Genomic DNA, 13,613 nt, shown 5'->3' on the forward strand with positions numbered 1-13,613 from the left:
GGAATTTGCAAGCTTCACTATTAAATGTCGAGGTGTTGAACGGTTTTTATTGATTTTAGGGGGGGATCTCTCTATTTCCTGGATCTGAATGCCTGTTTCCCTTCCCAGATTAGGAAAGTTTTCAGCTAGAATTTGTTCAAATACATATTCTGGCCCTCTGTCCCTTTCCACACCCTCGGGAACACCAATTAAACTTGAGTTTTTCTTCCTCAGGCTGTCGTTTATTTCCCTTAATCTATCTTCATGGTCTTTTAATTGTCTCTTTTTTCCTCAGTTTCCCTCTTTGCTATCAACTTGTCTTCTATGTCACTCACTCGTTCTTCCACCTCGTTAACCCTCGTCGTTAGGACTTCTAGTTTGGATTGCATCTCATTCAATTGATTTTTAATTTCTGCCTGATTAGCTCTAAATTCTGCAGTCATGAAGTCTCTTGAGTCCTTTATGCTTTTTTCTAGAGCCACCAGTAGCTGTATAATAGTGCTTCTGAATTGGCTTTCTGACATTGAATTGTAATCCAGATTTTGTAACTCTGTGGGAGAGAGGACTGTTTCTGATTCTTTCTTTTGAGGTGAGGTTTTCCTTCTAGTCATTTTGCTCAGTGCAGAGTGGCCAAAAGCAAGTTGTATTGGGAAAAGGAGAAAAAGAGAGGAGAGAAAGAAGGAAAGAAAAGAGAAAGAGAAAAAAAAAGGAAGAAAAAAAAAACGAAAAAGAAAAAAAAAGGGAAGAAGAAGAGAAAGAAAAAGAAAGGAGAAAAAAAAGGGGGGTGGGGGAAGGAAACAAATCAAAAAGCAAAACAAAACAGAACAAAAAAAAAAAAAAAAAGAACCACGGGGAAGTATCTTCTGATTCTGTGTACTTTAAGTCCCTTGGCTTCCCCTGGAAGTTGTCAGTCAGTCTAGCTGGTCTTCTGGGGGAGGGGCCTGCTGTGCTGATTTTCAGGTGTTAGCAGTTGGGGGAGCTGCTGTGCCCCTGCCTGGTGCAGGGCTCAGTGGGAGTTGTTTACCCCGTGAGGCCGCAGGAGGAACAGCCCCAGTGGCGGGGCAGCTCTGGAAACCTGGATTCAGCCCCCGCAGGAACTCCAGAACTCTCAGTCTGCAGGGCCTGGAGGCTCCGGGGCGGGGCCGCTGATCTGCTCAGCTCCGGGCAGAAGCGTCCTCGCTGTCCTGGGCCCTCCCGGCCTCTGCCTGTCCCGGGGGAGGCCGGATCCTGGGCTGTGTCCCGGCGCCCTGTGCTCCGGAGCCTGCGCTGGTGGATTCGCGCTCCCGGGCCGCGCAACCCCCTCCGCGGAGCCGCCGCCCGAGCCCCTCCGAGCTGCTCCTGGAACCGCGCAGCCCCCTCCGCACGGAGCCTCTTCCTCTGCCCGAGCCCCTCCGAGCTGCTCCCGGGGCCGTGCAGCCCCCTCTGCGGAGCCGCCGCCGGAGCCCCTCCAGCTGCTCCAGGTCCCGCAGGGTCCCGCGGTGCGCGCTGCAGCCCTTAGGGAGCTCGGCGCACTCTCCTGGGCGCGCAGTTTCTGTTACTGTCCCGGGGAGCCCGAGGGCATCCCCTCCCTCCTGGGTCCTGCTCCAACTCCCCGGAGGCCTTTCCGCCCCGGAAGGTTGGTGCAGCTCCTGCTTCTCCGGGACGGGGCTCTCCTGTCCTGGGGACACTCGCCCCGGCTTCAGCCCGGCTCCTCGCGGGGCCCCTCCCCCTTGGAGGCCTTTGTTTCTTTATTTCTTTTTCCCCGTCTTCCTACCTTGATAGAAGCGCGAACTCTTCTCACTGTTGCATTCCAGGTGTTCTCTCTTTAATTCTCAGGCCGAATTCACAGATTTTCAGGATGATTGGAAGGTTTTCTAGGTAATTTGGTGGAGACAGGTGATTTGGGGACCCTACTCTTCCGCCATCTTGCCCCTCCCCCCTGTTTTGTTTTGTTTTTTAAGAAAATTATGTTTGAACAGCTGTTTGGGGTGACGAAATATAAATGTCTTACAAAATTTAGAATAAAATATCTTGGGGTACCTGGGTGGCTGTCAGTTAAGCATCTGCTTTTGGCTCAGGTCACGAGCTTGGAGTCCTGGGATCAAGACCTGCATCAGGCTTCCTTCCGCCCCTCCTCTCCACTCATACTCTTTCTGTCTCAAACAAATAAATAAAATATTTTTAAAAATTTGATAGTTCAAATAGATGGTTAAAAGTGGAATTCTTAAAATCACTCAAGGAAAGCATGTAGAATAAAAAAAAACATGTTTCAGGATTGGAGGATCTAAGAAATGAAGGGTTAGCAAGCATATGATCACTTTTAAACTTAATACATAAATTTTTTATTCTACATTTTGACTATTCCTCAGACAAACATCCTGGATCCTTTGTTATCTACAAGAAAACATATTGCTAAATTTAAATTTTAAAAAATAGGGCAGGATTTCTTTTTATTTTAGGAATGGGTTTGACTCTAAGATACTGACATTTCCTTTTAGCATCAAATAATCCTCATTTCAAAAATTTTCATATACACATTCACACTTTCTTCAGTAAAGCTCTGCAGAAAGGCAGAGTAATGCTCACAGTGCTCACCATCAACTGGTAGGTTATCTGTTAGACTTTGAAGCTCCTTTCCTGTGATTTCTAAAACAGTATTGACTTTACTTCCGTCAACCCTTCCACCTTAGGAAATAGAAACAGTGAGAAATTTAAAATATGAAAGCACATTAAATACTAGAAATATTGGAGTGCCTGAGTGGCTCAGCTGGTTAAGTGTCTGACTCTGGATTTTGGCTCAGGTCATGATCTTAGGGTTGTGAGACTGAGTCCTGTGTTGGGCTCTGTGCTGGGGATGAAGCCTGCTTAAGATTCTCTCATTTTCCCTCTGCCTCCTTTCCCCCATGTGCTCTCTCACTCTAAAAATAAATAAAAACTTAAAAAATAAGTACCAGAAATATATCAGTGCTCTGTTACTATTGAATTAAAAATGTTTTACTGTTAAAATGAAAAAATGAGGAATAAGGAAAAATCTATTTTTCAGTACTATTAATATTGCTTTGAAACATGAGTACCAAACTTTAACATGTGTTAAAGAACCTTAAGTTTTGTTTAGATGAAATGATGGACAAGAAATAATTTATGAAAGGGTTTTGCAACTGAAGATAAGGACAATTAATTGAATTTATAGTAGAGAAGGATTTTTTTAAAAAGTCTCTGTTGTCAGAAAACTTGTACTGGTTTCCATCCCTCTATCTCTCTGCTTCTCTCTCTGCGTCTCTCATGAGTAAATTAAAAAATATTTTTAAAAACCTGCTTATGTCTTGACAGTATGTATGTACGGAGTTGTGACATAAAATGTAGCTCACAGCCCAAGAACAGTATAATCAGAGGAGAAGTGCCCCTCTGGAAAGGAACCATCTTCTGACACTCAGTAGCAGTATGCCCATGGGGCAATTTACCTTCCCTTTCTTCTCCATTTCCTTATTATAAAAGGAAGAGACAAACTATTACCTAAGGCCTCTCCCAGTTAACAGTCTATGGAGTCTGGACAAAGGGAATGGAGAGTGGTGGATCAAAAACTAGGAGGAGGAGGGAAGTTTTCCTGCCGCTTTACAGGAAGGAGTCCTATTTTTCTGCCTTCCATCAGCCTTGAATACTAGCCCTCTTAGCCCAAGACTCTGTAGCCAGGCCTGATGGTCAGTACCAGCAGGAACAGGTGCACCCAACCCCTCTCCACCCTTTTTCTTTAAAGGAGTAGTGACAGTAGATGCTCTGTGTCAGTTCCATTCTAACTCAGATTTGTCTGGGAAGCTAATTTTGCTGGATCCAGGCAAAGCATTAGACTAAATCAATATTCTTTCTGCCTTTGGTAGTTTCCTGGGTGTAAAACAGGGGAGTGAAATAGGAGTTCTAAAATCTAGTTCTGAAATTCTGTTTTAATAATTGCCAATTTACCTTGAGCCTCCTTCTTCATCTTCCACTGGTGCTGCTCTATGAGAATATCTGTTTTGGAAGAAAACATATCACAGGTACCCATCTCAATGACCATGCCTCCAAATCTGTATTCATTCCTTTGTATTTTAAGTCTTATTCAGCCTTTTTTGAGGGCAGGAATTCTATTTTTTAGTAGTCCTTTGACTCTTCCATAGTCCCAACTTGGGAACTTGTGTGCAGCTGGCAATACATTTTATTGACTGTTTTAGATGACATCCAACAGGTAATTCCTATTAAAAATTCTTAGAAGTGGGATCCCTGGGTGGCGCAGCGGTTTAGTGCCTGCCTTTGGCCCCCGGAGCGATCCTGGAGACCCAGGATCGAATCCCACTTTGGGCTCCCCGTGCATGGAGCTTGCTTCTTCCTGTGCCTCTCTCTCTCTGTGTGTGTGACTATCATAAATAAATAAAAATTGAAAAAAATTCTTAGAAGTAAGAAAAGAAAAGTATCTACCAGAAACCTAAATAGCAACATTGTTTTAAAGTCTAGGACAAGAGTAGAATGCCTATTATTCCTGTTACTATTCATCATGCTGAAGAGGTCCTAATCAATGCAATAGGAAAAAAACTTCTTTTAAAGATTCCAGGCATCTCAATGCAATAGGAAAAATTAAGTATTGGAAAGGAAGAAACAGAACATATTTGCATATGAAATTATGGACAACCTAAAAGGCCCAAGAGAATCAACTTAAATTTACTGGAAGTGGGATATCTGGGTTGCTCAGCAGTTGAGCACCTGCCTCTGGCTCAGGGCATGATCCCAGGGTCCTGGGATCGAGTCCCACATCAGGGTCCCTAAATGGACCCTACTTCTCCCTCTCCCTGTGTCTCTTCTTCTCTCTCTGTGTCTCTCATGAATAAATGAAATCTTTAAAAAAATAAAAAATAAAAAAAAATAAAAATAAAAAATAAATTTTACTGGAAGTGATATGAGAATTCAGTAAGATGGCTAGATACAAAATCAAGAGCTCAACATACAAAATGCAGTAGCTTTCTTATGTTCCACAAATAACTAATTAACAAATGGAAGAATGGTTCCATTTATAATATCAATAAAAGGAAGGACACCTGGGTGGCTCAATGGTTTAGCGCCTGCCTTCAGCCCAGGGTGTGATCCTGGATCCCGGGATCGACTCCCACATCGGGCTCCCTGCATGGAGCCTGCTTCTCCCTCTGCCTGTGTCTCTGCCTCTCTCTCTGTGTGTCTCATGAATAAATAAATAAAATCCTTTAAAAAAGATTAAAAATATCAATAAAAGACATAAAGTACCTAGGAATAAATTTACAGCAAAGAATGGGGAAGACCTTTGAGATGAAAACATTAAAAGTCTTCTGAAGGACATTAAGAAATGAATATATGATACCGTGTTCCTAGAATATTGCAAAGATGTCAATTCTCCTCAAACTCAATGCAATTCTATTCAAATCCCAAGATAGTTTTTCTTTTTTTTAAAATAAAAACTGTCCAGCTGACATATGGTAAAGGGATATGCAAGTCTAGCTATGAAATGTATGAAAAAGGAGGTCAAAGAGCAGGAGCTTAACTCTACCAGACATCAAAATAGGTTATTATAAAGCAATTGGAATTAAGTATATAGAATGATATGGGAAAGGAAACTGGACTGATAAGAGTCCAGATAAGAAAAGTATTTTAGAGACGCCTCAGTGCTGAGTGGTAGAGCATCTGCCTTTGACTCACAGGGTGAACCCGGGTCTGGGGATCAAGTCCCACATTGCGCTCCCTGAGACGAGCATGCTTTTCTCTCTGCCTATGTCTCTGTCTCTGTGTGTGTGAGTCTCATGAATAAATGAAATCTTACAAAAGAAAAAAAGAATAGTATTTTAGATCTGTTAAGAAAGAATGAGCAATTCAATAAAAGATTTTAAAGTAACTGGTTCTTTCTGTAGGGGGAAAATGTTAGATCCCCTACCTCAACCATACCTAAAAACAAAGCAGATTCTATACAGGTTAAAAAATATAAATTACAACAAATATAAGTAGAAGAAGATAGTATAAAGGCAACAAATGCCTCACTAACAAGACCCACATCCCATAGGCCACAAGGAAAGAACTCGCAGATATGGTGACAGACTCAAAACACCTCCTATTTTTTGTAGTCTCGCCCCCTTCATCCTTGGATTGTTGGTCATCTTCTGGTGATTGTAGTTGGGTTCCTGGAGAGGGAACTGCAGAATCCATGATCCCGGAAACTCTGTGGTCAGATCCCCAAGGTGGGCACAACTTTGGCTTTGAGTCCTGAGAATTCCAGTCCCACTTTCCCCAGGTTCCCCTTCTTGGGGCTGGCCTAGTGAGGATCTCAAGCTACCAGTAAGCCCCCTCTCCTCCCAACCCCTACCACTCACCTCCAGCACATTCTTCCTGCTAGATTTCTCTTTGGGGGCCCAGGAGAGAGAGGGCCCCCTCAACTCCACTGTGTACTCAGGGGTAGAGAGCTTGGGAGGCTGCCTCTGTGGGAGAATCATTGGGGGAAGCAGAGTTACTGGGAGCCCACAGTTCAGACAGGCCTGCCACAGCCCCTGCCTCCAATCCACCAGGCTCCCTTGGCTCAAGGGCCAGAATGGGGAAGGGGCACCCAAGGGTTCCTGGAACCCAGCGGTCCTGGGCTCGCAGGTCCTTTGCTGCCTGCCCACCCAGGAGAGGAAAAGGGAAAGGCACAGCCCTTGTCCCGGGGAGCAGGGGCCCCAGTCCCCAGTCCGCCTGCCTCCCAGGCTGGAGTGGCCACCCTCAAGGACTGCTCCCCATGCCCAGGGTGGCTGGAAGCGCTTGTCATGGGCTGAATCCACTGTCATCACCCCCTGCCAAGGCCCGGCTCCCTTGTCACTCATGATCCACTATTGCAGACCTAGCCTCTGACAAGCCAGATCAAGTAAAGAGCTGCACGAGTCAGGAGCAGATGGGGCTGGAGGTGGGGGGCAGGCAGTGTCCCTACCCTGGGAGCCTGGGCCTTACCAGGCCGCCTGCAGCTGAGGCCTTCGAGTCCTTGAAGAATGTCAGGACGCCACCCTCCAGCACCGTCCAGGAGGCACTCCAGTGCTTCTTCCTAGGTGGAGGTAGGGAAGTGGGGGGGTGGGGGGCTGGGCTTGCATTTGGCCCTGAGCTGAGGCCCCCTTCCACCCCCAGGAGCAGGGCACAGAGCTTAAGAACACAGCTCAACTTGGGCCATCCAACGGTGAGGGCTGGACTCCCAATTCTAACACTTGGTAGCCAAGGGACCCTGGGCAAGTTACTATCTCTAGGTGCCTCAGTGTCCTCATGCGACTTCTTAGCAAGCTGCTATAAGGATTAACAAGAGCCGGGAGGGGCTCGGTAAATGTCATCGTTAAGGCCCACTCTGCCGTGGTCTGGGTGCAGCCGCCTCTTACCGGAGCCGCTTCCCCTTGTCCACCGTCTTGGTGCGATGAAGCACACCGGCCTTGTCCAGAGTCTTGATCTTAGAAAGCCAAGGGGAAAGAGGAGGCAGTTAAGGGGCTGGGCCACAAGGGGGCAGAGGCTAGTCTCCTCCACAGCCAGCAACTCCTTACAGGCTGGGCCTGAGTCACCACTGAACCCTCCTTGCCGCTGGTGCAGGTGGGGTGCCAGTTCTCAGCCCAGGAGGAGAGATTTTCTCCCAGTTCCCAACCTCACGCATCCCTGGGGGGTGGGGGATGACCCAGACCCAGGCCCAGGCTAGTCGCTGGGGCCTGTGGGGGAGACATGCCCAAGTCTGTCCCGGCCCCCACAGCCTTCAGGAAGCCCCTGTGTCTTCTGTGGGGGTCCTGCCAAGGCCTACGAGCTCCTTCCCTTCCCTTCTCCTCAGGGGGGCTGGCCTGGGCTGGGGTCTCACTGTCCTGGTTGGATCTGCAGATGCTTCGAGGGGCAGGGACAGGAACCTGAGGAGAGAGAGACGTCATCTATAATCCCCTCCTCTCTCCCCAAGGCTCTCCCTATCCCAGCTGGTTACCTGGGGCAGCTCCCACTGAACTGAGGTGTCTTCTGGGTTGTAGAAGTAGGGCTTCCCATGTTGGTCCTCCAACCGCACCCACTGTGGGAAGAAGGATGGTCAGGGCTCTCAGCCCACCTCATGGGAGGCAGGCAAAGTTTCCCCCTGTACCAGAGCCCAATTCAGCCCCAAGGAGTTTGGAGGGTCAGGTGCAGGCTACCGGCCCAGGAGCTGCGGTTTATGGTGTTAAGGGGAACTACTGGAACTACTAGTGAGGACGAGGTGGAGGAGTGACCGGGGGGCTGTCCGGGCACATCTGCCCGCTGCCCATACCTGCTCTTGGGTGTAGTGGTTGGTGTAGAGTGTCTGGCCCTCGGGGCTCACATGGCAAGACCAGCCCGGGGGCGCGGCCAACGGAGAGGTGGGCCGAGGCTCACTCAAAGAGCCCACGGGGGAGTAGTCCTCCTCGGGGTAACTGGTCAGCGACTCGGGGTAGTCCGTTTCAGGGGTAGGGGGCTGCAAGGAGCAGGAGACAGAGTCAGACGCTCTCCGAGCCAGTAGGGACCCTGGGCCCTGCCCTTTCATAGCAGGCCACGCCCCTCTATAGCAGTCCAGGGGACTGCGGGGTGCAGGAGGCGGGGCCTGAGGCCTGAGTCACCCCGCACCCCCCGCACCCCTCCCCCCCCCCGCCCCGCGCCTCATCCTCATTCCCGGGGGGCGGGGGCAGGAGGCGGGGTCCGAGGCCTCAGTCACCCCGCCCCCCCTCCAACCCTCCCCCGGCCCCGCCCCTCTCCCTCATTCCCGGGGGGCGGGGGCAGGAGGCGGGGTCCGAGGCCTCAGTCACCCCGCCCCCCCGGCCCGGCCCCGCCCCTCACCCTCATTCCCGGGGGGCGGGGGCAGGAGGCGGGGTCCGAGGCCTCAGTCACCCCGCCCCCCCCCCGGCCAGGCCCCGCCCCTCACCCTCATTCCCGGGGCGGGGCAGGAGGCGGGGCCTGAAGCCTCAGTCACTCCGCCCACCCGGGCCAGGCCCCGCCCCCTCACCCTGCGGTCCCCGGGGTCCAGTGGGCTCAGGCCTGGCTGCATGTCCTCCAGCGCGTCCTCGGGCTCGTCCTCGGGCTCGTCCTCCAGCTCGTCCTCCGGCTCGTCCTCCCAGACGGCCTCGCCCGTCAGCGGGTTGTAGAAGAACACCCTGCGGCTCTCCTCATCCCAATACTGGCCCCAGTCTGTCTCGAGGCTCTCGCGGCTGCCCACCGAGGCCGGAGAGGTGGCTGGGCTGGCGGCGCCCTCAGAGGCCTCGAAGGGCGACTCCCAGGTGGTCACGCCCGTGTCTGGGTTGTAGTAGTAGGGGCGCCCGCTGCCCGCGTCCCTGTGCGTCTCCCATGCGGGGGGGCGGGGGACCGAGGCGGTGCCGGGTGACGTGGGCAGGGGCTGCCTCTCGACGTTCTCGTACACGGGCTCCGGGGGGTCGTCCACCTGTGGGAGCAGGAAGGAGGCGTGACCGTCAGGGCAGCTCCGGGGTCACCCAGTCCCGACCCAGCCACTTCCCACCTGGGCGACCTTGGGCAAGTTGGAGTACCCCCTGCTTCAGTCCCGCCGCTGCACAATGTCTGCCCTGCCCGCTCCGGAAATTGTAGTGAAGAGAGAATGAGGAAATATTCGTGAAGGGGCATTGTCAAATATGAAATGTCCCAGATGCGTAGGGCACTTACATTATTTATTAGCAATAATAAAATATCGATATCTTGAGTTCTCCCAGCTGCGCACTCACTGTGCACTCCAGGGGGCCAATCAGAGGTTGGGCAGGAATAGAGAAATGGCCTGGGCCCCATTCCTTTTCCTCCCCATTCAGGTCACAGAGGGGCAGGGCCCTGCTGCACTCTACAGCCCCCACCCCTCCTTCCTTCCTGTCCCTGAAATCTCTGGGACTGGAATCCGTACCACCTCTGATCTGGGACTGAAACTTCCTGAATGTGGTTTTTGCAGACCTCAGGATCAACTGCAGAGAAGGGAGAGAGGCAAGCCAGATGGGAGGAAGGAAGGAGGAGCTAGGAAAGATGAGCCCCTCGTGCCCTCCAAAGGAAAGCGAGGTGGGCTGGAGGGTCCGGCCACACACAACATACCTCTGGTCATGCTCAACACCCCACTGCTCCTTGCGGCCTGCGGGGCAAAGTCTACGCCTTTAACAGGGCACCGGAGGGGCCTGTCGCCTCTCTGTCTACTTTATTTCCTGCCATTCATGGCCCCCTGCCTTGAACTTTATGCTCTAGTAGCCTGGGGCTGCTGGAGGCTCCACCCTCCCTGCTGTATATCTTTTATGGGCCTGGATCCTTCAGAGTGCCTAGGCCCATCCCCACCCCTTTTTTCACCTGGCCCACTCCAATTCCTTCTTCAGGACTCAGCTCAGGTGTCAGGTTCAAGACCTTTCCTGAGATTCCTCTGGCGTGCCCACCATCGCCTAGCACCCTCAGCTGGCCAGAGGGATAGATAAGGACACTCTTAAACCCCAGGCAGCAGAAGAGCACCAGAAGATTAAGACTGTTTCTAGGATGATCTAATGCTACGGGGGAAATGCAGACTTCGACATGGGGAGCAAGTATATAGTTTCAAATCTGTGTTTTTAGAAACCCTCCAAAATGCTAACAGAGATAGTTATCTCCTCTGGGCAGTATAGTTATGGGGATGGGGTATTTATTTATTTATTTATTCTTTAAACTTTTCTCAAAATTTTGTACAATCACCCTCCCCCCCGCCCCGCCTTTTTTAATCACAGAACTGCCTGTGATGCCTTCACTAAGCTGTAAACTTCCCAAGAGGGGAAGCCGGTCATGTCAAGGTGGCATCTCCCTGGGCCTTAGGAAGGCGCCTAAAAACACACTCGTTTGTCCCACAAAGATTCACCTGTCCGGTGCACGCACTGTTCTAGGCACTGGGGAACGCAGCAGTGAACAAAGGGACCCACATCCCTACTGGGCAGCCTGTGTAAATGGTCAGGGAGCAGGGAGGGAGATGAGCAGGGTGAGAAGTGAAATGCACAGCACAGCACGTTGTCCGTGGTAGTTACTGCTAGCAGGAGACAAAGTGTCAGAAAAGCAGTGGTACAGTTTTAGATCATCAGGGGCAGGTCCCAGGCATGGAGGGAACAGGAGGAGCTGGATACACCAGATCCTCACTCCTCTCCCTCACCCTGCAAGCGCTTGTGTGGCTGAGACAGAACCCCCCACCCCACTTCTCCTTTCTCTCTGTCCACCGCAGCCATCCCATATTCCACCCACACCGGCCCATGGACCCTCCCGCAAACACAAAGCCACCTCCTATCTCTGCACCTTTGCTCCAGTGGGTCCTTCAGCCTGGAACTCTCTGCTCTCATACCTGCCTACCCAGATCCTGCTCCTCTGCTGGTGCTCTGCTCCAAGCCTCCGGGAGAGGCCTTCTCCCTCAGGAGAGACGTCTGGCGCACGGACATGCTGTTCATCCCTCTGTTCGGGCCCGGCAGCATTCCGCCTTGGGTTGTCCACTCATGTCCACCTCTGACCCCAAAGGCGGGGTTTTGTTTTTGAGCAGGGGACCCAGGATGATGTACTTGACCCCAGTTGCCCTCTAGCTGCTGGCCCAATGCCCTGAAGCACACATCCAATCCACCAAAAGTACTTATTGCTTGAGTACAAAAGCCAATTCCAAGCCACATTTCAGCAGCAAACAACAAACAAACACACCTGACACCACAGGAGACTCAAGTTAGCTTTGGACAAGGACTTCCTGGGAGTGGGGGTTCAGCACAGGAGTCTCTTTGGGAGACCAGGATGGAGGCAGTGGACAGAGGAAGGTGGGTGACCAGACACATCTCCCACCTGCCCCAGCTGGACCTGCTGAGGCAGGCACCTTCCCCTCCTTGGGACAGGGGCTGGGAGGTCATGTGGGGCATAGATGAGCTGAGGAAGGAGCCAGGCTCTATGGAGCGGGGATTTCCACCTGCAGGCTGCTAGTTTTGGCTGTGAGTCCATGGGGAGTCCCAGGCTGGCCAGGGTGATGGGGATCTCACACGAAGTAGCCCTAGTGGGTACAGAGGTGAGACCTAGGAGCTGGATGTTTAGGCTCTCAGCATGAGGGGGCTGTCAGAGGAAGAGAAGATGCAGAATCGCACTGTGGGGCTCCAGGCTGCAGACCAGAGGCCAAATGGGGGCAGGGCAGGGCCCCTGGGAGGGGCTGCCCCAGAGACACAGGCTGCTTCAGGAGGTAGGAAGGGGCTTTCACTGGACGTGAGCAGGCAAAGTCCAACCCCCTGTCAGTGATGCTACAGCCCTGTGGTGGGAGCTGGACCACACGCAGCGGCCCTGAGGCCCCTTCAAACTCTAGAACTTTCTCCCTGTAGAGCCCCTCCAGTGCTAGGATAAAGCCAGGATCAGACTGGATCCCCCTGTGCCCTCTGGCCTTCAAGGGGAAGCTCGTGCAGGTTAGAGCAGGGTCTGCCACCCTGCCCACGACTCCTGGAGGTCCAGGCAACACCCAGTGACAGCCCATCAGTGGGGCCCTGACTAGGCACCAACAGCTCTCGGGGCCCAGATCCCAATCACAACAGAGACACGGGGGACAACAGTAGGAAAGGGGAAGTGGTCTCCTACCTCAGCGGCAAGAGGGGCTCTGGCTCTCACCACGCCCAGCTGCCCAGCCCCGCAGCCCTCCCCTTGCCCACAAGCAGGTGGCAGGCCTGCCTCTGCCCCTGCGCTGATCACCATCTCTCAGGGTCCCCCTGCAGCCCCTCCCAGGCAGGCGAAGGCCTTGGCAAAGGGAAGAGGAAAGCAGGGAGGAGTCCCCGAAGTCTGAGAGATGTCCTGCTCCGAAGCTCCGCTCAGCCAGCCCCTGAGAGGGTCAGAGAACAGAGGCCCACTAGTGGCACCTTGATCCAGAGGCCCTCGGCCGTCCCCACCAGAGGCTGAGCTTGCCCCCAAATGCCACGGCCCCCTACCTGTCCCCGCAGGGCCTGACTCCGCCTCCTGGTCAGCCTGGCAATCATGTCCACCATCCTGTCCCCTCAGAGCTGCTGGGACGAAGCCCTGGGCAGGCTTTAGGGGTGGAGCCAAGGGGCACAACCCCAGGGCTGGCACAAGGCAACAAGGAAACAAGAAGTGGCTTTGAGATGGCGGGAGGCTGAGCCTCCAGCCCATTTCCTGTCAGGGCTGCGGAAGTGCTGCCTGAGACAGAGGCTGCCTGCTGTGGGGGGAGGGGGGTGGGGTGAAGTGGGGGGGGGTCTTAGGTCGGGGGTGTTTCTATGTGTCCAGGGAAGCGCCGGCCTTCCTACTCCATACTCTGATCACCGGCAAGGTCTGAATCCCAGGGCAGATACAGCCAGGGAGCAGGATGGCGCCAAACCGAGGTTGGGGGAGGGGAGGCCAGACAGCTGGGAGAGGGCAGAGGGGGCAGTTGGGTGCTGGGGCCCCAGGCTGGCGTAGACAGGACATGGAGTGGCCCTCAACTCCCCCAGTACCCAGGGCGATGGGGAAGAGGAAGCTTGTGTGTGGGGTGCCGGGGCGGGGGCGCAACGTGTCAAAGAGGAAGGGGTCTGGGCAGCTGTGGCATCAGATGGAGTCAGTGTCTGGAGTTCTGCAGCCTCACAGAGGACAGGAGGGATTCTGACCACACCACAGTCCACTCGCCTGACTGCCTGAGCCTGTCCCCTCCCGGTTCGCTCTCCAAGATGCACGCATGCATCCTCGCCTGGGTG

At 52.8% G+C, this 13,613-nt stretch overlaps 1 protein-coding gene across 17 annotated transcripts in view; it reads right to left on the reverse strand.

Moving 5' to 3' along the window:
* Window positions 1-13,045, reverse strand: part of LOC119876629 (rho GTPase-activating protein 27-like) — a 52,552-nt gene extending 39,507 nt beyond the window's left edge. For 13 of the 17 annotated variants that reach the window (XM_038546979.1, XM_038546972.1, XM_038546978.1 and 10 more), the window contains exons 1-8: window positions 9,604-9,807; window positions 8,936-9,367; window positions 8,228-8,410; window positions 7,916-7,996; window positions 7,761-7,844; window positions 7,338-7,405; window positions 6,925-7,015; window positions 6,318-6,422 (exon numbers count right to left, since the gene is read on the reverse strand). In XM_038546979.1, the coding sequence (XP_038402907.1) occupies window positions 6,318-6,422; window positions 6,925-7,015; window positions 7,338-7,405; window positions 7,761-7,844; window positions 7,916-7,996; window positions 8,228-8,410; window positions 8,936-9,367; window positions 9,604-9,723 (1,164 nt within the window). In that variant the 5' untranslated portion in view covers window positions 9,724-9,807. Of the gene's footprint in view, window positions 1-2,051; window positions 2,112-2,553; window positions 2,644-3,915; window positions 3,964-3,989; window positions 4,347-6,055; window positions 6,167-6,317; window positions 6,423-6,924; window positions 7,016-7,337; window positions 7,406-7,760; window positions 7,845-7,915; window positions 7,997-8,227; window positions 8,411-8,935; window positions 9,368-9,603; window positions 9,810-12,857 lie in introns of those variants that run through there. The other 4 variants (XM_038546969.1, XM_038546984.1, XM_038546968.1 and 1 more) reach the window with 4 other exon arrangements.
* Window positions 13,046-13,613: the final 568 nt, after the last annotated feature.

This window comes from Canis lupus, chromosome 9 (genome assembly GCF_011100685.1).
Source record: "Canis lupus familiaris isolate Mischka breed German Shepherd chromosome 9, alternate assembly UU_Cfam_GSD_1.0, whole genome shotgun sequence".
Classification (NCBI taxonomy): domain Eukaryota; kingdom Metazoa; phylum Chordata; class Mammalia; order Carnivora; family Canidae; genus Canis; species Canis lupus.